At 46.4% G+C, this 24,710-nt stretch overlaps 1 protein-coding gene across 1 annotated transcript; it reads left to right on the forward strand.

Annotated features, from left to right (window-relative positions):
* The first annotated feature begins 4,526 nt into the window (after positions 1 to 4,526).
* FBXL16 (F-box and leucine rich repeat protein 16) lies at positions 4,527 to 17,421 on the forward strand. The gene is made up of 6 exons (XM_081338594.1): positions 4,527 to 4,713; positions 9,773 to 10,485; positions 13,208 to 13,716; positions 15,304 to 15,388; positions 16,084 to 16,147; positions 17,194 to 17,421. The coding sequence occupies exons 2-6, from the start codon at positions 9,787 to 9,789 to the stop codon at positions 17,340 to 17,342; spliced, it is 1,506 nt and encodes a 501-aa protein (XP_081194720.1). The 5' UTR covers positions 4,527 to 4,713; positions 9,773 to 9,786; the 3' UTR covers positions 17,343 to 17,421.
* The last annotated feature ends 7,289 nt before the right edge of the window (positions 17,422 to 24,710 follow it).

Consider the following 24,710-nt stretch of genomic DNA (forward strand, 5'->3'; position numbering starts at 1 on the left):
GACCTCACAGGTAGATATATTTCCTCTGGGGTAATTTGTCCCTAATCTGGTCCTTCAGGTCTTCCAAAGGCACAATCACTCTCTCTGTAACTGGGTCCAGCCACCTCCTCTTCCCTTCTGCCTTTCCCAGCGTTACAGACTTCACCAGCGAACTAAGAGCTGGCTTTTGGTGTCCAAAATGTGATTTTTTTTTCAACCTAGTCATGCTGGGCATTGGACAACTCTGAAGCAAAAGGCCATCTAAGGGGTAGCCACAAAAAAGAGGGAGTCGAGCTATTCTCCAAAGCGCCTGAAGGCAGGACAAGAAGAAACGGATGGAAACTAACCAAGGAGAGAAGCAACCTAGAACTAAGGAGAAACTTCCTGACAGTCAGAACAACTAACCAGTGGAACAATCTGCCTCCAGAAGTTATGGGCGCTCCATCACTGGAGGTCTTTAAGAAGAGACTGGACAACCATTTGTCTAAAATGGTATAGGTTCTCCTGCTTGAGCAGGGGGTTGGACTAGAAGACCTCCAAGGTCCCTTCCAACTCTGTTATTCTGTTCAGTGTTCCAATATCTCAGGGGCTGCCCCAAAGAAGAGGGAGTCAAGCTATTCTCCAAAGCACCGGAGGGCAGGACAAGAAGCAACGGATGGAAACTAACCAAGGAGAGAAGCAACCTAGAACTAAGGAGAAACTTCCTGACAGTCAGAACAATTAATCAGTGGAACAACTTGCCTCCAGAAGCTGTGAATGCTCCAACACTGGAAGTTTTTAAGAAGGGACTGGACAACCACTTCTCTAAAATGGTATAGGTTCCCCTGCCTGAGCAGGGGGCTGGACTAGAAGACCTCCAAGGTCCCTTCCAACTCTGTTATTCTGTTATATGCCAAACTGATCACCCCCTCCTCTCCTTACTTCACCCCACCTCTAGAAGCTGAGTCTCCAAACACCACTAGCTGTCACTGCAGGAAATGGAGACAGACCCGTCTCCCAGCCTACGAGCCCCCATGCTGGGAGCGCATTATGCCTCCGCTGCCAACCCGACAAGTGGCGTGGGAGGACACGGGCCCCTAATTGGCACCTTTCCTTTGAATGCAGAGCCCAAAGCTTTCCCCACCACCACCAACGGGAGGGAGAGGCTCTGTTCTAATCAGCGGGATGACAACGTGGGCAGCCAGCGCGAGGCACACAGCCTCGTCGGTTGCTTGGGACCTGCCCTACCTACCGCACAATTCATGCCATGAATTGCTGCTGCCCACCCACCCAGATTACACATGGAGGCGGCCGTACTGGAGAACCGACGGGCAGGTTAGATAGGACTTTGGGTTGTTCCATTCCAAACTACTGGGGAAAAGGGGGGGAGACGTTATTTATAAATGTTTTCCCCTTCACTTATACCGTAGAAAGCTAGCACAGCAAGGAGAAGGCTTCTGTTCCAAGCAGTGGATCATAGCAAATGTCAATACAGGAAGTCCTTGACTTACAGCAGTTCATTTGGTGACTGTTCAAAGTTACAGCGGCACTGAAAAAAATGTGACTTATGACCCTTTTTCACAGCATCCCCACAATTTACATTCGGATGCTTGACAACTGCTTCATATTTATGACGGTCACAGTGTGCCGGGCTCATGTGGTCCCCTTTTGTGACCTTCTGACAAGCAATAAATGGAGAAAGCCAGATTCACTTCACAACCGTCTTATCAGCTTAACAACTGCAGTGATTCGCTTAGCAACTGTGGCAAGAAAGGTCTTAAAATGGGACAAAACTCACTGAACAAATTTCTGACTTAGCGACATAAATTCTGGGCTTAATGGTGGTTGTAAGTCGAGGATTACCTGTGCAGACTATAAGCTAGTGCACACCTTCAGAGCACACACCTGTGGCATGAAAGCATATCATAAGAATCCATCTGGAAATACCTATTTTGAGAGAGGAGCTGGCAAAAATAGAAATGTGATTAGTGCTGAAATTAGGACACATTTTTCTGTGTATTGTTTTTTTTCCCGTTCCTGTGGGAACAGACATGAGTGACTACCTGGGCAAAGAGGTTGCTGAGTAGAGGCAGCTGATCCATCATTCCTCTTCCTTAAGATCTTAAGGCTGGGAACTTCCTTCACGGCTTGTTGTGGAAGGTTTGACCTCACTGCTCCTTGGATGCCAAAAATAAACAACTGTCAACTTCCAGCTCAAGTATCCAAATAAAAGACCGGGATTATTTTCATTTCTGAAAAGCTTACTGTTTATTGAATACATGGCATGGTAAAAGCAAGGTAACTAACTCTAAAATCCCAAGGCATCAGACCGTAGCATGTAACAACGACTTTCCCAGCCAAATTCCCTCCAGATGTCTACGTAGCTCATGTAAACAGGTCCTCTGTGTTATGAGAACTGTCTGCTATCTTCTTCACACCTGCTGGAATGTCCTTGAAAAGTTTCCATCCTGCCGACTCTCAGCAAGCTTCCGTAGAACTGGAGAGGTTTCCTTTCTCTAACTAACCCATTTGAAAACAACAACAACATCAACAACCCTTATTCTAATGGCAAGATGAAAACAGAGAGGCACTTAACTGCCAAATTTTTACTCTCGACAACAACTTGCAGACCACAGGATGAAAAGAAGCACCATTTTTTCACCAAGTCTGATCACCTTGAGTCCAGCACCATTTTTGGTGATCCACCAATGGACTTTTCATCATCAAGGAGGAAAATGTTCTTTCTCTTTTCCCCAATCTCCCACTGAAGTCCGAGCATGGCTGGACTCTGCTTAGCATTTAACGATAGCCAAGTCCTTGCTCTAGAGCAGGGGAGAGTCCAATCCTGGAAATGTCAAGACTTCTGGACTTCAACTTTCAGAACTGGCTGGGGAATTCTGGGAGTTGAAGTCCACAAGTCTTAAAAGTTGCCAAGGATGGACACTCCCCTGCTCTAGACTAATAGCTAGAGACTGGTATTGGGAAAGAGCGTGGATCCACCTCGGAGAGAAGGGTGACAGGTAATCCTCGACTTATGATGACAATTGGGGCTAGAATTTCTACTGTTAAGCAATGTGGTTGTTAAGTGATTGTGTTTGACTTCAAGACATTTTTTTCCATGGTGGCTAAGTGAATCGTTGCAGTTGCTAAGTAAATCATGTAGTTTTTAACTAATCGGGCTTCCCCCATTGACTTTGCCAGTCAGACGCCAGCTGGGAAGGTTGCAGAGAGAGTGGTCACGTGACCCAACAGATGTCGCAACCCTCATAAATACATGCTGTTTGCCAAGCACTTGAAATGTGATCATGTGAGCATGGGGACACTGCAACTCTCATAAGGGCAAGGACCGGTTGTGAGTCACTATTTCCAGTGCCATTGTGACTTCGAATGGTTGCTAAAAAAAAAAAGTCTGTCTGTTGAGACCTACTTGTATATTCAGAGCTTTCCTAGCTATCCAGAAAAGAAAATGCAGATTAAATAATGCACTATTTAACAGAACAAAATCACAAAGTTGGAAGGGAACTTGGAGATCTTCTTAGCCCAGTCATGTCAAACCCACAACGTCACTTGACGTCGCACGACGTATCGTGACTTTTCCCCCATTGGGGTGGGCACGGTTTCGGCATGCCTGTAGTCCAACCCCTGCTCAAGCAGGAGACCCAATAGTCCCTTCTTAAAAACCTCCAGTGATGGGAGCACCCAGAACTTCTGGAGGCAAGCCCCCGGTTGACTGTCCTCACTGTTAGGAAGTTTCTCCTTAATTCTAGGTTGCTTCTCTCCTTGATGAGTTTCCATCCGTGGCTTCTTGTCCTGCCTTCAGGTGCTTTGGAGAAGAGGTTAACCCCGCTCTTCTTTGTGGCGGCCCCTCAGATATTATTGGAACACTGCTATGTCACCCCTAGTCCTTCTTTTCTCTAGACCAGACATACCCAATTCCTGCAACCGTGCTTCGTATGTTTCATTATTATAAAAGGGTGCGTGCTCTTTTGCTTTCACTTAAAATGGCTGCAAAATCCAGATCTTTCTTGTAACGCTGTGACCCGCGGTTTGAAAACTGGAGACAAGGCTGAAGTGTGGATAACTGTCTCCCTCTTCCCCTTCCAAAAGAAACTGCTTGCCTCTGAATCCCTTCCTGACCAGCTGCTGGCTTGTCCTCTGAATTAAAGGAAGGCCCATGCCTGTTTGTTGGCAGCAAGAAAGCAGCATGCCTCGTCAAGCGTGTGTCTGAGAGGAATTTCTCCAAGCCAGTAAATCTGCATTGGCACGTGATCGTGATCGCAGGAAGCTTGTAGACGGCAGAACCCCAGCCTGGCTTCAGCGTCTCTCAGCCAGAGTCCCTCGAGAGGAGAGACCAGCGCTCTCAACGTTAGGCTGGTGTGCCTGAGACAAATTGGATGTGACAAGCAGATTGTGTGCGTAGAACATTTGGGCAGCCTTTCCAGTCTGGCTGAAGAGCTTGACCTGACACATGGAAGGACCTTGAAGGGGCCATCAATTCTTAACTGGCATATTTAAAGGGAAGCAGAAGATCCAAATCCTGACCAGGAGGCCCCCAGGAGGTCGAGAAGGCAACGTGGTGGCCAGCTGTTCAACCAGCTGTTCGAGCTGAGCTTTAAATAGCAGATTCACCCAGGCATTGAGCCTATGGTGGAAATTCTTCCTGTTTCCCCCTACAAGCTCACATTCGGTGCGGTGAAGCAGATCCTTGCTTTGGAAATGTTTCCAGAGAAAAATCAGGTTTGCTGAAATGTTCTGGTGAGGAGGGAAATGTCACCTTTTCCAGATTTCTTGTCTTGGGCGGAAGCTCGTTAAAGAGAGATCCAATCTAGCAGCAAGGAGAAATTTTCTGACAGTGAGAATAATTAATCAGTGGAATAGCTTGCCTTCCGGAGTTGCGGGTGCTCCATCAATGGAGGTTTTCCAAAAATGACTGGACAACCATTTGACTGGGATGGTATGAGGTCTCCGGCCTTGAACAGGGGGTCAGACTAGAAGACCTCCGAGGCGCCTAACTATTTCTTCCTAACTATTTAACATTGTTAGCTTACTGCAGGGATGGGAAGGGCTCCTCTTCCAATTGCGGATTCAATCCTTTTCCTATTCTTTTTAGAAATATGACATTCCATTCAACACAATAGTTGGGTGACGGAGAATGGCTTAAATTACCTGGTTTTCAGTAGTACTGATCGACGATTCTTGAAAAATCCAGTGCGCCTTTTAAGCTCATCAACAGAGTCTCCAGACAACAGGCTAATCTTTGTGAAATGCGACAGGGCTGGAAATGAGAGCACACAGGAGCTCATCAGACAGTAGGCAACATATACAAACTCGCTCAGTACTGCATGTGGATTTCACAGGTTACAGCAGGTGGCTCTTAGCTTACCTTGGCTCATCTTCAAATAGCTCAGTAGGGTTAGACTTCTGACTAGGATAGGAACTGTCAGGAGTAGCTCAACTGGGAAGTAAAAAAAAACAAACCATCCCAGAATAAAAAGATAGCAAATCATTTTCAGTTTGTTGCCAAGAAAATCTTGGCAGCTTCAAAAAAAAAAAAACTAAGCAGAACTTAAGATTAGTTTCTCAACCTTGACAACTTTAAGACATGTGGCCTTCAACTTCCAGAATTCCCTAGCCAGCATGTAAGCTAGGGAATTCTTGGGAATTGGAAGTCCACATATTCTAAGGCTGCCTGGGGAATTCTGGGGACGGAAGTCCACAAGTCTTAGAATTGCTAAGATTGAGAGAACCGACTTAAGTTTATTGTTTATTGAATTTATATACCGCCCTTTTCCCATAGGACTCAGGGTGGTTTACAAAGTATTTAAAAAACGTCAATACAATACAAAAGTTAAAAACAGTTAAAATAATTAAATTTAATCCCTGAAAAAAATATAAAACCCCATTTAAAAACTCTCAGCCTGGGCCAGAAAGCTCAAAGAGCCAGGTCTTCAGGTCCCGGCGGAATGACCGAAGGTCGGGGGCAGTCCTAAGCTCCACGGGCAGCTGGTTCCACAGGGCAGGCGCACCCACAGAGAAGGCCCTCCCCCTGGGTGTTATCCGCCGGCAGTCTTTTACCAGCGGCACCCTGAGGAGGCCCTCCCTGTATGAGCGCACTGGACGAAGGGAACTTGATGCCGGCAGCAGGTGTTCCCTCAAATATCCCGGACCCAAGCCATTTAGGGCTTTATAGGTCATCACCAGCACCTTGAATCTCACCCGGAGGGCAACCGGAAGCCAATGCAGCTCGCGGAGTAGAGGTGTTACATGGGAGTACTGGGAAACCCCCATCACAACTCGCGCGGCCGCATTCTGCACCAGCTGAAGCCTCCGAGTGGTCCTCGAGGGCAGCCCCATATAGAGAGCGTTGCAGTAGTCTAACCGGGAGGTCACGAGCGCATGGGTGACTGTGCGTAGGGCATCTCGGTCCAGATAAGAGCCTTGGTGGAGCAGTGGGCTAATGCCTCCTTAAGTAACACCAGCTGCCTGCAATTAGTGCAGGTTCGCATCCCACCAGGCTCAAGGTTGACTCAGCCTTCCATCCTTCCCAGGTAGGTAAAATGAGGACCCAGATTGTTGGGGGCAATTAAGCTGACTTTGTAATAATGCCGCTTGGGGGTTTGTGTGAAAGCCCTAATAAGCAGGCATATACATAGAATGAAGGCTACTGCTAAGCTTGTAAACCGCCCTGAGTCTTCGGAGAAGGGCGGGATATAAATGGAATTAAATAAATAAATAGGGTCGCAAGAAACCAAAGGGCTGCAACCCACGCTGGGAAATAGATTCCAGAAAAGGGAAATGACTTCCACATTGTGGGTAAGAGACTAGAAAATTAAATGCATCTGTCTAGGAGTCCAGTCCTAGCTGGAATCCTAGGCAGGTGTGCATTTAGTTTTCTAGACCTGCTAATGACAAGTTTGCCTCCACCCACCTTCACCTGTCTATTATTACCTTCAGTCCGGAAACTCATCCCCAAATGACTATCCTTCAGACATTGTCCAGATTAGGAAGCCCACTTTAAAAGAAAACTAGAACTAAGCTTTATTAAGATGCAATAACAGAATCCAGCAAGTCTGATTGTGGTTTTTTTTTTCTCCCCTCCCTCTCACATCTCCACAGGACATGAAGGAGCCAGCCCCAATCTCTTCCAAAGGCTAGCTCCCCAGCCCCCCAGGGCTCAGTAAATGCTTCTGATCATTTTTATTTTTATTTTATTTTTTTGAGTAACGGCTTCTGAAAATTTCCTTCAAGGCACAGCTCCAGCAAACGTAGCAGAAGCTGGAAGGATTTTGCTGCCAGCTCCTTGCAAATCACAGCTTGGAAGCGTGTTAGGGTCAGAATGATTAAACTACTGAGCTACTTCAAGAATCCCTTGGGAAATAATCCAGGGTATTGCAATGAAGTGATGTGGGGAAAGTCACTGGAATTGGTCTGTTTATAAAAAGTTTGTAGCCGCTTGTTGGTTGGTTAGCTAGTTGGCTGGCTAGCTGCTGGCTGGCGGGCTGGTTTGGCTACCCTCTTTAGAAACACAATTCTGGGCAGCTCAGAAGCCCCCCAAAACACTAAAAGCAAAAATCTGGATGTCAGCCATTTTCCTCCAATGCAGCTAACCTCACCATCTTTAGGATCTAGTTAGGCAGTTGAGGATAAAGCCAGAACGGAAGGCAGGGTGGGAGGAATCAAAAACAACAAAGTTATGCCATCATTTGAATTTACAATAATCATCTGTTATGAAATCATCAACCAGCAGGAGTTTTCTTCAGATTAAGTGTTGGGTCACAGCAGTGTTCCTCAATCTCAGCAACTTTAAGATGTGTGGACTTCAACTCCCAGAATTCCCCAGTCAGCATTCTGGCTGTGGAATTCTGGGAATTGAAATCCACACATCTTAAAAAGTTGCAAAATCCCAGGATTCCCCAGTCAACTTTAAAGTGTGTGGACTTCAGTTCCCAGAATTCTCCAGCCAGCATGCTGATTGGGGATTTCTGGGAGTTTGTAACTTTTAAGGTGTGGATTTCAGTTCCCAGAATTCCCCAGCCAGCATGCTGACTAGGAATTCTGGGAGTTGAAGTCCATACATCTTAAAGTTGCTAACATTGAGAAGTTCTGGATTACTTGTGAAAGATAAGAGATAATAGTTTTAGGGCACACAAAAAAAGCTCAAACATTGACTGGGAGACAAGTGCCTTGTAAAGTCAAAAGAGCCTATGGTAATATGGACAGGGGGAGTCCACAGGGGTCAAAAAAGTCAGGAGTTTGGTCATGACACTTTTAAAAGGATGTGACTGCTATCTTGACAAACAGAACACAAAATCCTTTGGATAGAGGCTGTTTGTAGAAGGTATCTGAGATAAACTGCCCATAAAATGCACCTATTGTGTAAAGCAGAAATTATCAATGATTTATTTTGCTAGCTGCCTAAAGGAAGGCTGTGAGGCAAAATACCGGAGATGACATATTGTGCTTGAATATGCAAATCAAAGCTGGGGAATGCACATAGAATCCAGACAGCCTAAAGTGTCCTTTCCGACTTGCAGCTCAAGACTTGCGTGGACCTGTGTGTGGAAATCAAAGTAATCTATGGTTTGTTTTGCTATTTATTGAAGAAACTCCGGTGGCTGTTTTTCCAAAGCTTACTCGGCTTAAAACGCAAACACTTTATGGCTTAGCACGGTGAGGTTCTCTAGCTAAGCTCCCCTCCGCCAAGAGTTCATGAATTAACTAGGTGGGGATCAATAATTCAAGAACAGTCCTTATCACCCCACGATGACAAGACCTGTCTTTGTAGCCAGTTCTGCCACTTTTGTTCAGCTGGCTGCAGAGATGGCTGGTTTTTTTTTCATGCCAGTGGTAAAACCCCAACCAGTTCCACTTTTGGTCCATCAAAGCCAATTTAAAAAGGAAGTAATTTCATGAGCTGGAGACACGCCGCGCTATGGACCCCTCATGTTATGTTCTTAGCAACGGTATGGAATAGCATTTGGGGTTTTTCTGGCAATTTCCCAGGGAAGGATTCTTCTGAGAATGGCTGAGTTCAGGATGCTACTAATGTGTCGGATTGTGCAACTGAAGGAAGAAGTGTGGGGGAGGGTTTAGTGTCAGCAAGAGGACTGCGGTGTCTCAGGGAAGAGACGGCACATTCCGGACAGGGTCCCAAAACGAGAGACTGCACAGTCCTGAACTGCAATGGGGGAAGGAGGAAGAGGTTCAAGACAGCCACACCCTAAAAACTTTCAGGTACATCTTGATAGCTAGGAGGTTATAGCTTTAGTCTGGCAAGATTCTGTCTAAAGGTTTAAAGGTAAAGGTTTCCCCTGCCCAGTTGTGTCTGACTCTAGGGAGTGGTGCTCATCTCTGTTTCCTAGTTGAGACAGCCAGCATTGTCTAAAGACACTTTTGTGGTCATGTGGCCAGCATAGAACACTGTTATCTTCCCACCAAAGTTAAACCAATTTATCTACTGGCGTTTGCAGGCTTTTGAACTGCTAGGTTGGCAGAAGGTAGCCAAACCCTAGAAACTCCCAGGGTATATCTGTTAGGTTAGAAGAGGGGTGTCAAACTGCCAGCCTGCGGGCTGGATGCGTCATGCCGAAACTGCGCCTGCCCCAGCTCCAGCAATGGGGGAAAAGTGGAGATATGTCACGACACGTCAAGTGATGTTGAGGAGTTTGACCCCCCCCGGGTTAGAATCTGATTATAGCTTTAGTCTGGCAAGATTCTGTCTGTTAGGTATAAGCCAATAAAAATACTGACTGGCTTCTACTGTGTCGTCTTTGGACTTGGGCCTGACATCTAATGCTTCTGTGTTGTGTTCCAGAGTGATCTTGGAAGATGTCGAACCTTAGCAACAGTGACACCAAACCCCCATGTCTACCCCGGAATGGACTTGTTAAACTCCCCACCCAGGCCAATGGACTCGGTTCGGCGAGCATCACCAAAGGGACCCCAGCGATGAAAAACCGCTTGTGCCAGTCTTCCGTGCCTGCAATCATCAGCCCAGCCTTAATGAATCACAGTGACCTGTCCATGCCTGGTCTAACTTCACCGCTGTCTTTGGCGGCTCTGGCAGGAGGGCCATCAGGAGCCACCATGTTAGGACTTCCCTCCGACGAGATTTCTCCAGCCAATGGGGACATCCCATCCCTGGAAGACCTGTCTGGCTCCCCCACCAAAAGACATCTGGCTGTGGATGAAAAGATCCTGAACCGTTTGTTTATGTACTTTTCAGCCTGTGAGAAATGTGTCCTGGCCCAGGTGTGCAAAGCGTGGAGAAGGGTCTTGTATCAACCCAAATTTTGGGTGGGTCTTACGCCGGTGCTGGACACCAAAGAGCTCTACAATGTCCTGCCTAATGGAGATAAGGAATTTGTCAACCTTCAAGGTTTTGCAATCCGGGGGTTTGATGGTTTCTGCCTCGTGGGGGTTTCCGACTTGGACATCTGTGAGTTCATTGATAATTATGCCCTCTCCAAGAAAGGGGTGAAATCTATGAGCCTTAAGAGATCGACCATCACAGATGCAGGTCTTGAGGTAGGTCTTCTGCTTCCAGGCTGATGGCCCTGTCCCTGTTGCAGAATTCAGTCTGGGCTCTCTAGGCTGGAGGTAGCTCCTCAAAAGTTGTTCCCATACTGCCATTTTCTCATACTAGAATAGAATAACAGTTGAAAGGGACCCGGGAGGTCTTCTAGTCCAACCCCCTGCTCAAGCAGGAAACCCTATACCATTTCAGACAAATGGTTGTCCAATCTCTTCCTGAAAATCTCCAGTGCTGGAGCACCCACAACTTCTGGAGGCAGCTTGTTCCACTGGTTAATTGTTCTAACTGCCAGGAAATTTCTTCTTAGTTCTAGGTTGCTTTGGAAAACATGGAACTAATGGAGGAGGTTATGGCATAGGTGACTAGAAACTATGATAAAAAAGGCAAGTTGGCACCCAGGAGGACCTGTTGAAAGGTCCACCTCATTTTTGTGTGACCTGCACACAACAAAAGTGGGACAGTTGGAGGTCTTTCTGCGTCAATCCCACCCAGCCCAGCCCAGTTTAAAGAGGGTCTGACAGGCTTATAGCCCCCTTCACTTTGAAGAAGGGGCCTTTTGGTGACCATGTCACTGCAATACACGCGTCCAGGTTGACCTTGCATAAATCAGATTAAACTGTGGGCTTCCCCTATAAGCTACATTGGAGCACCAGTGCTTCTTACCACCACAAATGCTCATGTGAATGGCTATCAAAATAGGGGACATTTAACAATCCTTAATTTAGAGATTCCAGATGGAATCCACACATTATATGAAGTCTATGCCATATGGTTTCTTTGTCAACCATGGCTTAGTCTCAAGTGGGAACCTAGCCATTGTAGGTTATTCAGTCAACCCCAGTTAAGGTCAACCATGACTTAGCACAAAGTAGGAACTCAACCAATAAATCTTGCTTCCCGTAGCATCTCACTCATGCAGGATTTTGTGACTTAATTCTACATGCATTCATCGCAAAGGAAGCCCTGCTTTGGTGTACAAAATTAACACCAGACTAATTGGACCCAATTCTATTTCTTTTTGTGAGGGGTATCCAACAAGCCACCATTTCTCTTCAGTGCAACCCAGTGCTGTCTCCACAGGCTGCCTAAACCCCATTGGAACAGATATCTTTCTGAGATATTTAAGCAGATGGGTGAAGTTGCTATTAGTGAGCAATTACAATTACAGTAATTGGAAAAGTTGTCTTTGATCGTTTCCTGTGTCCTGATTTGGTAACAGAACTAAAATACAGTAATGAGGGGGAGGGGGAAGAAGCTTAATCTTAAAACATCGTATTGCAGATTATTTCGTTCCCAACTGATTAATCAAGCAAACGGTTCTCAATAACTTTACCAATTAAAAGTGTCAGTTTTATACTGACTGAGACTATATTCCATCTAAAGCAGCACTGTCTGCTTGAGTGAGAAATGATTTGAGCTATAACTGACAGGAAGCTGCAGAAGATTAAACCGGAGGCATTTGATCTACAAAGCATGTCGCAGCAATATCACTTTCTCAAGAGATGAAAATGATGTATTTGGTGTTAGCAGCATCAGAGAAACATAATTTGTGTCACTGGCATGATGGTGTACAAGACACCCTTGTGGCTTCTTGTGGCCTTCCTCTGAAACAAACTGGATGTAGGAGATGACCAGGCTGAGCCCAAGGGAGGGGTCAAAGACATCATCAGACTTGAATCCCTTCAGGTCCACAAGTGATCTGAGTCCAGCTCACTTTTAATTCTGTTGACTCTTATTTGCTTTCAGAGATAGTAGTTCAGATTCTCGTAGAGAGCTTAAGCTTGCAATAAACCCTTATATACATTTGAACTGCCTGGATTTTCCTGATTTCCCTGGCACTTGACACTATAGTAGTTTAAACCAGGGATGTGAACCTTCCCTGGTTACGAAAGAACTTCAGTAAGCCAGGAAGACGCCTCAAACTGAACCGTATGCTATCCAGACTGGGAAAATTGTGGTCCTCCAGACGTTGCTGAGATACATCCTCCAGCATTACTCACTATTGGCTATGTTGAGTGGGGCTACTGGGAGTTGGGAGTTTAGCAATGTCTGGAGGGGCACCGATTCCACACCCAGACCCACACACTCACTTTCATTTAGCCAATATTGAGAGCATCCCAGTGGAAATCAGCTGACAATTCTGAGGCACAAAGTTTCCAAAAGAAAACTCGCAGAAGTTGTAAAAAAAAAAGAGCCATGTGTCTGCTTGGGACATCAGAGATATGTTTCTCTACACCTTATGAGATTCTATACGAAGATCAGCAGGCGTGTTTATAAAGAGGCCAAACTTGATTAATGTCAACCTTGGTTAGTTTTGGGGAGGCTTAAAACTTGCGGTGTGTTGTACAAATCCATCCTCTTGGGTATAATAGATTTTGCATACCTAAAAGCTGGGTTAATTCAGTAACCAGGCTGAGCTTGTTGCGTGAACTCAGCCCACGGGTGGACTTCCTGCAATGGTTGACTACAGTGATTCTCTTAACAATCATGGCAAAGCGGATCATAAAATCGGGTCCAGTCCCAGGATGACCGCATTGCTTAATGACTGCACCGCTTAGAACTGAAATTCCAATCCCAGTTGTGAAAGTTGTAAGTCAAGGACTACCACTACAGCAAACATGTGAAGTGTGTTGGGTGAAGGCAGCCATGGTTTTTTGGGGCTCTCCCAGGTTTAGAGTGAATTTTGTGAACTTAGCCTCCCTGTCGCCCTTGCAGGTAATGCTAGAACAGATGCAAGGGCTTATGCACCTGGAGTTGTCTGGATGCAATGATTTCACCGAAGCCGGTCTCTGGTCGAGCCTGAATGCCCGCATCTGCTCCCTGAGTGTCAGCGATTGCATTAACGTGGCCGATGATGCAATTGCGGCCATCTCACAGCTGCTGCCCAACTTGACTGAGCTCAATCTTCAAGCCTACCACGTGACAGATACGGCCCTGGCTTACTTCACTGCCAAGCAAGGTTACACCACCCACACTCTCCGCCTGAACTCCTGCTGGGAAATCACGAACCACGGCGTGGTGAACATGGTGCACAGCCTCCCCAACCTCAGTGTGCTCAGCCTCTCCGGTTGCTCGAAGGTGACGGACGATGGGGTGGAGCTGGTGGCAGAGAACCTCCGCAAGCTTCGGAGCTTGGACCTGTCATGGTGCCCTCGGATCACAGACATGGCTCTTGAGTACATCGCTTGTGACCTCCACAAGTTGGAAGAGCTGGTGCTTGATAGGTAAGGAGAGCCCTGATCCTCTCATTCAGGTGACAAAATTCGGGCCTGAAATAAGACATCCCAGGGAATTAGGTATACCAGGGCATAGCAATGTTTGGACAGCTTGACAGTCTTTGACGGTCTTCAACTGACAGAGACAAAAAAGCCACTGAGAAGACCTACAAAGGTCACCATCCAAAGAGGCAAAGGGATAAAGGGTAGAGAGTGGAGCAGACATGGATGAGGTAAGGCAATGGAAGAACCCACGAGATGGTCCCAAATTAAAGAAACAGATCTAATTTGGTCCAAGGTAGCTCCCAGTGTTCTATAATGTTCTTCAGTACCTCAAAGGGCCCCCAGTGAGATGCTGATCCTCAAGAACATTTCCTCAAGGACCTACGACTCAAGGTCACTTGTAACCGATGGCCACTTTTATTGTAACACATCCAATAAAGTGTTATGGTGCTATCGTCGTCTCAACACGTGATCCAGCTATTCCTTTTTCCAAATCTCCATTGGTAGCTCACTTGCTCATTATAAGACCAACCTCCCAGGGATACTGCTTAGCGGGTAGATGCACTTTTGAATGCATCTATTCATAGAATCAGGATGGAGACAGGGGGCACACTGCTGCCCTAGCCAGTTTCTCAGTCACCAGAAGTCTTCGTATTTGGTAGTAGGCAAGTTCTATCATCTAAAGATGTTCTCCTCTTCTTCTCCAGCTGGGTATCACTCATCCTCTATGATCTGATCCTGCCCCTGAGGTGTTGGGAATTAGGAGTTGTCCTAGCTCACACATAAGGGATATTGGGAATGTGCTGCCACCACGGGGCTGTTTTGGAAAATTATACATTATGCTAATTTTGGTCAGCCAAACCCCTCCTACCATATGACATATTTCCTCCTTCTCCTGATCATGTGCCTTACACCCCTCCCCTTTCTGGGATGGACTTTCTCCTTCTTCTCTGGGGACTCTCCTCCTCCATAACCGGCAGACACATGTGCTCCTCCATGACCAGCAGACACACGGGCAGACACTAAGTCGCTGCTGTCTTTTGACCTTGAATTACTGTCCATAAATCATCTGGCTACACCTTGTCTGCTGTAATCTCATCTGCATGCAAATAAAGGTATTTCTGGATGATCAAGGTATTTCATGAGTTCTGCTATCTGGAAAAGAGCTGTTAACAGTGATAACATCTGCTTATACAGACCAGCACAGGGGTCGTAACAAGGGGATCAATCACAATACAGCAGTTTGATCCAGAATAGTCAAAAGACAGTATCGACTCCCAGTGTCTGCCCATGTGTCTGCTGGTCATGCAGGAGCACATGTGTCTGCCGGTTATGGAGGAGAGTCCCCAGGGAAGAAAAAGGAGGAAGTCCATCCCAGAAAGGGGAGGGGTGTAAGACACATGATCAGGAGGAGGAAATATGTCATAGGGTAGGAGGGGTTTGGCTGACCAAAATTAGTATAATGTATAATTTCCCAAAACAGCCCCGTGGTGGCAGCACAGGGAAAGCCCAAGTAACATTTCATCACTGGATGCATTTGCATTGTTCTCCTGCTTTTAAATTTACAGTTGTCCATCTTCATTTCTCTGGCAGGTGTGTACGGATAACAGACACTGGGCTCAGTTACTTGTCTACCATGTCCTCCCTTAGGAACTTATATCTCCGCTGGTGCTGCCAGGTAGGCCAAAGGGAGCTGAGATTTTCTCCTTGTGAGCCTCGTCCAGGACAAGGCTTGTAATTTGTAATGGAGCATTGGGGACAAAGTATGGATCTGTATCTGGAAGCATCCGGAAGCTTCTGCTGGTTCAAAATGTGGCAGCCCACATGGTACTGTGCAAGTCTAGATTTGCACACGTGTCACCTCTCTTGAAAGAGCTGCATTAGTTGCCAATTTGCTTCCTGGTCCAATTCAAGGTGACGATTGTCACCTTGAAAGCCCAACAACACCTGGGGCAAAATTGTTTGAAGAACCGTCTTTTCCCAGTCATATCTACCAGATCCATCAGAGTGGGTGGGGAGGGAGAAGATGTTATAGATTCCCTTTCTTAAGGAGGTCCATCTGGTGGGGCCAAGAATGGTAGCTCCCTCCCTGTGGAACATCATCCATGTGGAGATGAAATTGGCCCTCATCTTGATAGTCTTCTGAAGGGCTCTAAAGACAAAGGGACCATGGGTGATATGGAGCCCATCAAATGGTCAGTTTGAATGTAGTTGCCATGGGGCTGGGGTGCATTGGGTTTTGTTTGGGGGGTGGTGGTTCATTTTTATAAGCTGCCTGGAGTCACCATGAGTGAATTGGGCAGCCCTGTACATTTTTTCCCCCCGGAAGTAAATAAATAAAACCTCACAATCCTGTCTTCTCCTCCTCTGTAGGTCCAAGATTTTGGTCTGAAACATCTGTTGGGAATGAGAAGCTTACGCCTCTTGTCACTTGCCGGTGAGTATTGGATTGGCGGGATCCTTTCAGATCCAGTCAGACTTGGGTTTGGAAGAGACTTTTTGGATCCCTCAGGGCCTGAATCCCAAATCCCAAAGCACCCAACTTCCTTTGACCTTAGACCCATAGTGGTGCACCCCAGGCTCAGATGCACAAACTATGATAGATACAGGCACACAAACATATGTGTGCATTTCTGTTTAGACACACACATGGGGCACCCATGATCCCGTGTGCACATGCAGGTACAAACGGGTACGCACCCATACACACAGGCACACCTACATGCACAAATACACTCATACCCATATGGACAAAAGTGTCAATAAGAGATAATTAAACATTCTCAGAATGGAAGGACATCTCCCTGTTTCCTTTTCAAGCAACCTGATTTTAGTCTTTCCAGTGGAGATATTCTTTCTTATTCTTGGTGCTCTCTGAGCTTGCTTGTTTTCTCTGCAGACGTTTGCATTGATGATGCTACCTAGTTTGGGTAATGAAACGTCTGCAAGACAACAAGCAAGCTCAGAGAGAACCAAGGACCCCACAGTTGTCCTCCTCCTCCTCCTCCTTCCTCTCCACAAAGCCCATTCCTTCTAGCACTGATGATGTTACCTAGTTGGGTAACGAAACTTCTGCAAGAAAACAAGCAAGCTCAGAGAGCACCAAAGACCCCATAGTGTAGTCCTCCTCCTCCTCTTCCGCCTTCCTCTCCACAAAGCCCACTCCCTTCCAGCACTGATGATGTTACCTAGTTGGGTAATGAAACCTCTGCAAGAAAACAAGCAAGCCCAGAGAGCACCAGGAACCCCACATTTGTCTTCCTCCTCCTCCTCCTCCTCCTCTCCCTCTCCCCCTCCTCCGTCTTCCGCTCCACAAAGCTCACTCCCTGAAGTTATGTAGTTGGGTTATGAGAGGTCTGCAAGAAAACCACCAAACTCAGAGAGCACCAAGGACCCTCTCATTTCCACCCTGACCTACAAATATTCTCCTTTGTTAGTTCTTTCTTATTCACTTATTCACTTGTTCTGATTTCATTTTACCAGGCTGCCCTCTGTTGACCACCACGGGACTTTCAGGCCTAGCACAGCTTCACGACCTGGAAGAACTGGAGCTGACAAATTGCCCAGGCGCGACTCCAGAGCTCTTTAAATACTTTTCCCAACACCTGCCTAGCTGCATGGTGATCGAGTAAGCCACTCGCTTGGAAGATCTGGCCAAATCCTGGAGCCATGTTCTCCAATCCTAACTCAGCACTGACCAACCATCCAGAGTCAAGGTTTTCTTTATTTCTTCATCATTGATATATAACTGTATATGGAGATATATAGATATATATGGATGATTTCTTTCCAGAAGAGGCTGTTGTGACTTGAAATCACAGGCTCACACATGTACACTCAATGGGGAAAAACAGTGCGATGAACGCACATGAACAATTGAGAAAGAGTTGGTCATTAGGTGGATCGGCCGTGGCTCTAACAAAGCGGAAGAATTGACCCTCGAGTTTGTAAATCCTGACATCGCCATCATCTCTCATCTTCCTCGTAGTGAGCTGTTTAGAAATCTTACCTTTTGGGGTTTTTTTAAAAAAACAAGAATAAAGAAAACACACCCATGTGCACGAAACCCCAACAGCAAAACCAAATGAAAGGGATGTAGGAAAAGCAGTGAGAGAATCCCAGTGGCCGATCAGCCTTGTTGGCAAACAAGCCAACATCACTTCAGTGCTGAATGAAAACGATTTGTGCCCGTCCGGGCATTTCATGCTACAGGCAAAGAGAGGTTCGCCTATTAGCCTACCCAGTCTGGGTGGCGTAAGGATCAAGGGGTCAGCCCTTGTGAAGGCCTTCAAGGTATGGATGTTGGACGGTTGAACCTGCCCGCGAAAGGCAGGCATTGTTTACACTGGAGGTGGGAAGTTGGACAAGTCGAGAACCCACTGGAGAGATTCCTTGGACCAGATGAAGCATCAAGAGTTGTGAAATGGGTCGGCTTCTGAATTCCAAGCGTGGGACACTGTGGAAGTGAAAGGTCACTTGTAAAAGGAAAAGTTGGGGGGGAGGGGAGAGAGGAAGAAGAAGACGACGACGATGGAAACTGACCAATGCTGTGAGAGAAATGGTCCCAGACATTCTTGAAGCTCTGGATTTTGGGGAGCTCCTGATTCTTGGACGTTCCAGAAAGCGGAGCAAAGCTAGAGAGGAAGGAGATCAATTGGAGAAACTCGCCTAAACTGTCCCAGCTGACTCAAAGCTCACGCAACGCACGATCCTTGGTGGATCCCATCTGCCTCCTTTTCTTTCTTCTCTTTCTCTCTCTCTCTCTCTCTCTCTCTCTCTCTCTCTTTTCATTTGGTTTCGACTCTCTCGATTTTGCGAATGAATCAGGAGGGGGGTTCCTCCCCCTTCTCTCGCCCTCTCTTTGGAGCAAAAACCACAGCCTTTGCATGCTCGCTTGCTTTGCGTCTTGTGATAAGGTAGAGTCTGAATTCTGCTTTTGGGCTGTGGGTGGCAGTTTTTTGATCCTGGCTTGGCTCGTCTGTTCTGGTGTTTATAAAAAAAAAAAGCTGATGTGGCTTGTATACCATCCTTGTTCCATTTCTCCAGACCACGCAGATCATCAGCTGTCCATCCCGGTCTTATCCAAGAGGGATGAAGGCATCTCCTTTCCTTCCTCCAGTCCTACCAACCCCAGTTCCACCTTCCATCTTGGGAGACACCCCCATCAATCAACAGATCCCCTTCTTTCCTTCTGACTTCACCCCACCAAACCAAGGGGAAACTGTACGCGTTGGCTCTCTTCCAGCCAAGGTTGCTGCCGACCAGATGTTTGGTGACTCGTGGCTTTCGTCCCATCAGATTTTGAGAAGCCATTTCCAAGGTCCCATGGAACAATAAGGGGCTAAGGGCATTTCTAGCTTTCAGGCATTCATCCTTCAGACCCAGAGATCTGTTCTGGGGCAGAACCATGCACTGGAAAAATGGGGAGAGCTCTGGGCTCTTTAAGCCATGGGTTCAACTTGAATTCCAACCTTAGGATCTCCCCGGGATGGCTGGGCAGATAAAGCCACCTCTTCTGTGCTTTTGAAGAGCTGCAGGGCTCTTCACGCAACCCCAGTAGAATGCCTGCGTGCTTCTGGTTTATTTGGGTTTCTTTGGAAGAGAAAGGAGAGAGAACCCATTTCCAAGGGTAGGTAAGTCCACAGCTGAGAAACTGTTCTCACTATTCCTATCTCCGAGAAGCCTTTGGGATGGGCGCTGGGTGCTTTCTGCTCTCCAAAGATGGTAGGATAAAAACCATATCTTTATTTTATTTTTTCCCCCTCTGCTGCATGGGACAAACTCTGGAAGCAATGTATTCTTTCCCCCCCCCCCAAGATCCTGGCCTGTGCATGCTAATATACCTAGAAAGAAAGAGGCATGGTGATTAATATGAATACTTTCATGTCAGAAGCACCCAAGTGTTTCTGTGGCGATAGGTTTTGCCGGTGAGATCACCGTTGCCTGGGGGATCCCGGGGGGGGGGCTCCTTTCGTATCCCTGAGAAGTTGCCCACCAAAGTAGTACCCATTAATTTACTTGCGGTCGCCTGCTTTCGAACCGTTGGGTCGGCGGGAGCTGCAGCATGTAACGGGAGCTCAACCCGCCCTGCGGCAGCAAAGAGTCTTGACCATGAGGCTGCCAAATCGTCAGCCCAGTGTTCTAACCGCAGGAGCCACTGTGCTCCCGGCACAGTGGTTGAACCTATGGAAGCCATGACTTTGGTGAAACTCTTGTCCTGTAAAACTGGGGAAAAGCCGGCGAGATTGTCTTGAAAGTGGACTTCAAAACAATATTGCGTCCAAGAATTGGAAACCATCCTTGGGCAGCAGAATCGCATGCGGTCCTAGCTTATGTCTTTTCAGGACCCGCAAACAGGGCAGCAAAGGGGACCTTGCCGCAGGCTATTGCATGTCGTTCTAACTCAGGGGTGTCAAACTGCCGGCCAGCGGGCCCGGTTTCATCATAACGAAACCGGGCCCACCCCATTGCTGGCAATGCAAAAAGAGTCGCGATACGTCACGACACATCACGTGACGTGGTGAGTTTGACACCCGTGTTCTAACTTATCTGGAGGACGAGGTTGCCATCAAGGCAGGCAGGCAGGCTGGGGATCATGGAAGGGGTAGTTCAACAGGTCTGGAGAAGCCCCGTGAGGGAAAATTGCCTTTGTGGGTGTCCCACCAGATTGTCTCCCCTAGATCGTGGTCCTGAAGCGGTCGTCTTGCAAGGCTTCTGGCCGTGAGTGCCTTTGGTGGCCACCTTATTTTTCTTATAAATAAAGCCAAAAATAATACTAATAATACACCCACCAAACTACCATATTCCTTCAGCTCTGACCCTGGGGGCAAAGAGAGATGCCAGGCCACAAAGCCTGGCCTGATTCTACTGTCTCTTGAGCTCTTCCAGCAGCTGAGTGATGCCCTCTATGTATACCAGCGGACCACAAGCACTGTGTACCACTATGGCTTTGGCGTCTTCCCAGCACGAGCATCTGACCCCGGGATTCATCTGTGCCTGGAGTTTCAGTGCCAGCCATGCAGTTTTGACAAAATGGTGTGCTTGGCTGCCACTCGTGTTTCCATTCTTTTCCCCAAGCTGCCAATCTCGTTTTTGGTTAGCTTTGGGGTGGGGGGGAATTGCACCGATCAGATCAGGTAGATCAGGGGTCCCCAACCTTGTCCACTTTATGATTTGTGGACTTCAACTCCCAGAATTGAATTGCTGGCTGAGGAATTCTGGGAGTTGAAGTCCACAAGTCATAAAGTGGACAAGGTTGGGGACTCTGAGGTAGATGAACGAGACACAGGTAGCGTCTCAACTGAGTCCAACATGTCTGTTTCTGAGGGAGACAATTGTTAAGGGAATTTTGGCCCACTTTTATGACCTTTCTTGCCACAGCTGTTAAGTGAATCACTGCAGTTGTTAAGTTAGGAACACGCCTGTGAAGCGAAACTGGCTTCCCTGTTCACTTTGCTTTGTCAGAAGGTCGCAAAATGACCCCGGACACCGCAACCGTCATAAATATGAATCATTTGCCTAGCGGCTGAATTTTGATCATGTGACCCTGGGGATGCTGCAATGGTCGTGTGAGAACCCGTCATAAGTCACTTTTTTTCAGGGCCATTGTAACTTAGAGCAGTCACTAAACGAACTGTTGTTACAAGTCGAGGACTATCTGTAATGCAGTCAGATAACAGACCCCTTTGGACCTGCTGTTGATTTCTTCAGCTCAGGTCAGTGAGCTGCCTCTCCTATGGCAGAACGCTTTCAAAATTCAGAAGAAAATGTCTTTGCTGCATATTTATATATAAAAAAAACAAAAACAGAAAACCACCACCACCCTTTGCTCAATTCCCATGCAGAAATTATCGTAGTTTGCAGAACACTCCGTCAATTCCCGACCAATATTTTCCCCAAGGCTGTACTTTTATACTTATCCAAACAGTAAAGGCTATGATTTCATATTTTATATGATTGTTTTTAGGCTGAGAAATAGTTACATTACAGTGTGGTAATTAAAAAACGAGGCAGGCCATTCTCCCATCAATTTATGATTCAAATGAAACGGTGTCATCAATTGTAAAAATCAGAAATTATTTATTTATCTACATATTTATTTATTTATTTATTTATTTATTTATTTATTTATTTATTTATTTATTTATTTATTTATTTATCTACCTATCTATCAAATTTATATAGCCATCCATCTCATCCAAACTGGCTCTTTGGTCTCCTGGGAATTTGGCTTAATGGGAATTAATTCCCATTGGTTTCAGATTTCCTATTAGAAAATGTGTACTGGCTAAGGAGTGGAAACTATAATTAGAGCGCAATTCATAACAGGGAGCAAAGGGAAACCAACGCCATGGACATGGTATAATTTCAAGAGCAGATTGACTCTGAACTAGACGGATGATCTATTTACTTATTCGCCCATACAATATATAGTCAGGCAATATTTTGATCATGTCCCATAATCTGCTGAGACGGTGATCTAGCTTGCCAGAAGAATCAATAAAGACTTATCCAAAAGCCAAAGTTAATTTTGCAGCTGTCAATTAAATTATTTATTTTAACATTTAATAAACCCATAATATAATAAGCTATTAAGCACATTATTTAAATAAATTAAAATGACTTGCTCTTAGGGCAATCCCCGATCTCTCTAACCCAGAATTAGTCCAACTGAATTCCATTAAGGTTTATTTCTAGGAAAGAGCCTGGGAATCTCTATAGGGTAAAAAAAAAGTCACAGTTGAGGCTACCTGCTTTGCTGTGCAGGAATTGGTTTGTCATGGCCACCATCCTGAGGACACCCCTTACTTATCCATTTTCCCAACAGTTTCTAAAATCCCTACCATTTCACTCCTGGATTTTCCTAAGTCACAATTAAATGTCTACTCCAACTTGCAGAGCTCCAGATGGGTGGGACTGCAAGGCCAATAATTCCCATCCAATATGTCAGGGATCTGATGGATCCTGAGGAATCTGGATGAAAGAAGATAGCCTGAACTGCTTCTCACTACAGAGCAGTGACCGGGGAATAAAGCATCACTGACTTTGGGGGGGGGGGGTAAGAGATAAATATATGAAATACAGATCTAGCATTGGATAATAGCCATAGTAAAAAGATATAAAAAAGATGCTGGGGCCCTAGAACAGGGGTCTTCAGACTTGGCCCTTTGATGACTTGTGGACTTCCAACTCCCAGATTTCCTCAGCCAGCGTGCCTGGTTGAGGAATTCTGGGAGTTGAAGTCCACAAGTCATCAAAGGGCCAAGTTTGAAGAGACACCTCTGCCCTAGAAAGAATGCAGAGAAGAGCGGCAAAGACGATTAGGGCCCTGGAGGCTAAGCCATATGAGGAACGTTTGAGATAATTAGATATATCTACTCTAACAAAAGGGACGCGGTGGCTCAGTGGGTTAGGACGCTGAGCTTGTTGATCAGAAGGTCGGCAGTTTGGCGGGTCGAATCCCGAGTGCCGCGTAGCAGAGTGAGCGCCTGTTACTCGTCCCAGCTTCTGCCAACCTAGCAGTTCGAAAGCACGTAAAAATGCAAGTAGAAAAATAGGGACCACGACGGTGGGAAGGTAACAGCGTTCCATGTGCCTTTGGCATCTAGTCATGCCGGCCACATGACCACGGAGACGTCCTCGGACAAGCGCTGGCTCTTCGGCTTTGAAACGGAGATGAGCACCGGCCCCTAGAGTCGGAAACAACTAGCACGCATGTGCGGGGGAACCTTTACCTTTACTCTAACAAAGAGAAGGACCAGGGGTGATATGATTTGAGATAATTAGATAGATCTACTCTAACAAAGAGAAGGACCAGGGGTGATATGATAGCTGTCTTCCAATACCTGAGGAGGTTGTCACAGCGAGGAAGGGGTTGACCTATTCTCCAAAGCACCTGAGGGCAGGACAAGAAGTAATGGATGGACACTTACAAAGGAGAAAACTATGGAGAACTTTCCTGACAGTGAGAAGAATTAATCAATTGGACAGCTTGTTTCCAAGAGTTGCAGGTGCTCCATCACTGGAGTTTTTCAAGAAGAGATCGGACAACCATTTGTCCAGAAAAGTATAGGGTCTCCTGCGTGATCCGGGGTATTGAACTAGAAGACCTGCAAGCCCTTTCCAACTCTATGTTCTAAAGAAATAAATGATAAACATCCACAACTTCTAAATTGGCAGTTGTTACTCAACTGTTACCAAATTGCTCTTCCCACGATTCCTAAGACGAAAAGGGAAGGAAATTAATTTAAGCTAAGTGATGAGATAGGGTGCAGCTCTTAATGTGAGTGAGATTGATGGCAGCGGCAATGTGGTAATTGAGCTTCTGCAAACACAGACCAGAGCAAAGACTCCCATTGTACCATCTCGGCTGTCATCTTGACTGTTTTTGACACAAATCTTGCAGATGCCCCTGCCAGGTAGGCCTATAGTCTGCCCACAATCAAGTGGCTTTCCTATTGTCATGGTCAGCTCTAGGATCTTTGGGCCCACCAGGGGGTTCCTGGTGGCTTTCCAGCCTGCAGTTCCTCCAGATCAGCTGCCCTTAAGAATTTCTTGCAGATGCTTCATCATTTTCTTCAGTACACAAGACTGAAATCTCATGCTCATCATCTTACAGGGAAGTGGTGCGACCACAGGCTAAATATCCTGCATGGACCTTTTGATAAAACCCAACTAAATATTCAGAATCATAGAAAGGGGCCGCGGGAGGTGGGGGGGGAGTTTTGAATTTTCAAAGATTATCGTGCATGAAGAGAGATGGGGCTGATGGGAGGGTGTGGGGAAGAAAAGTCCATTTATTTGTGAATCTTCTACCAAGAGGCCATCTGTCTGTCTTCCAATCACATCTTCACCTGGGCCAGTTGATTCACACGATATGTTTGAGGGATGGTCTCTCCATATAAATCTCCACCATCCAGTCCTACGTTGGATGATCAAACCCATGCCATTTTAACAGATGTGCCTGGACGTGGCCTCCTTCACTACCATTTTGAACACAC

The sequence above is a fragment of the Vipera berus genome, assembly GCF_964194415.1.
Source record: "Vipera berus genome assembly, chromosome: 13".
NCBI classification, from domain to species: Eukaryota; Metazoa; Chordata; class Lepidosauria; order Squamata; family Viperidae; genus Vipera; species Vipera berus.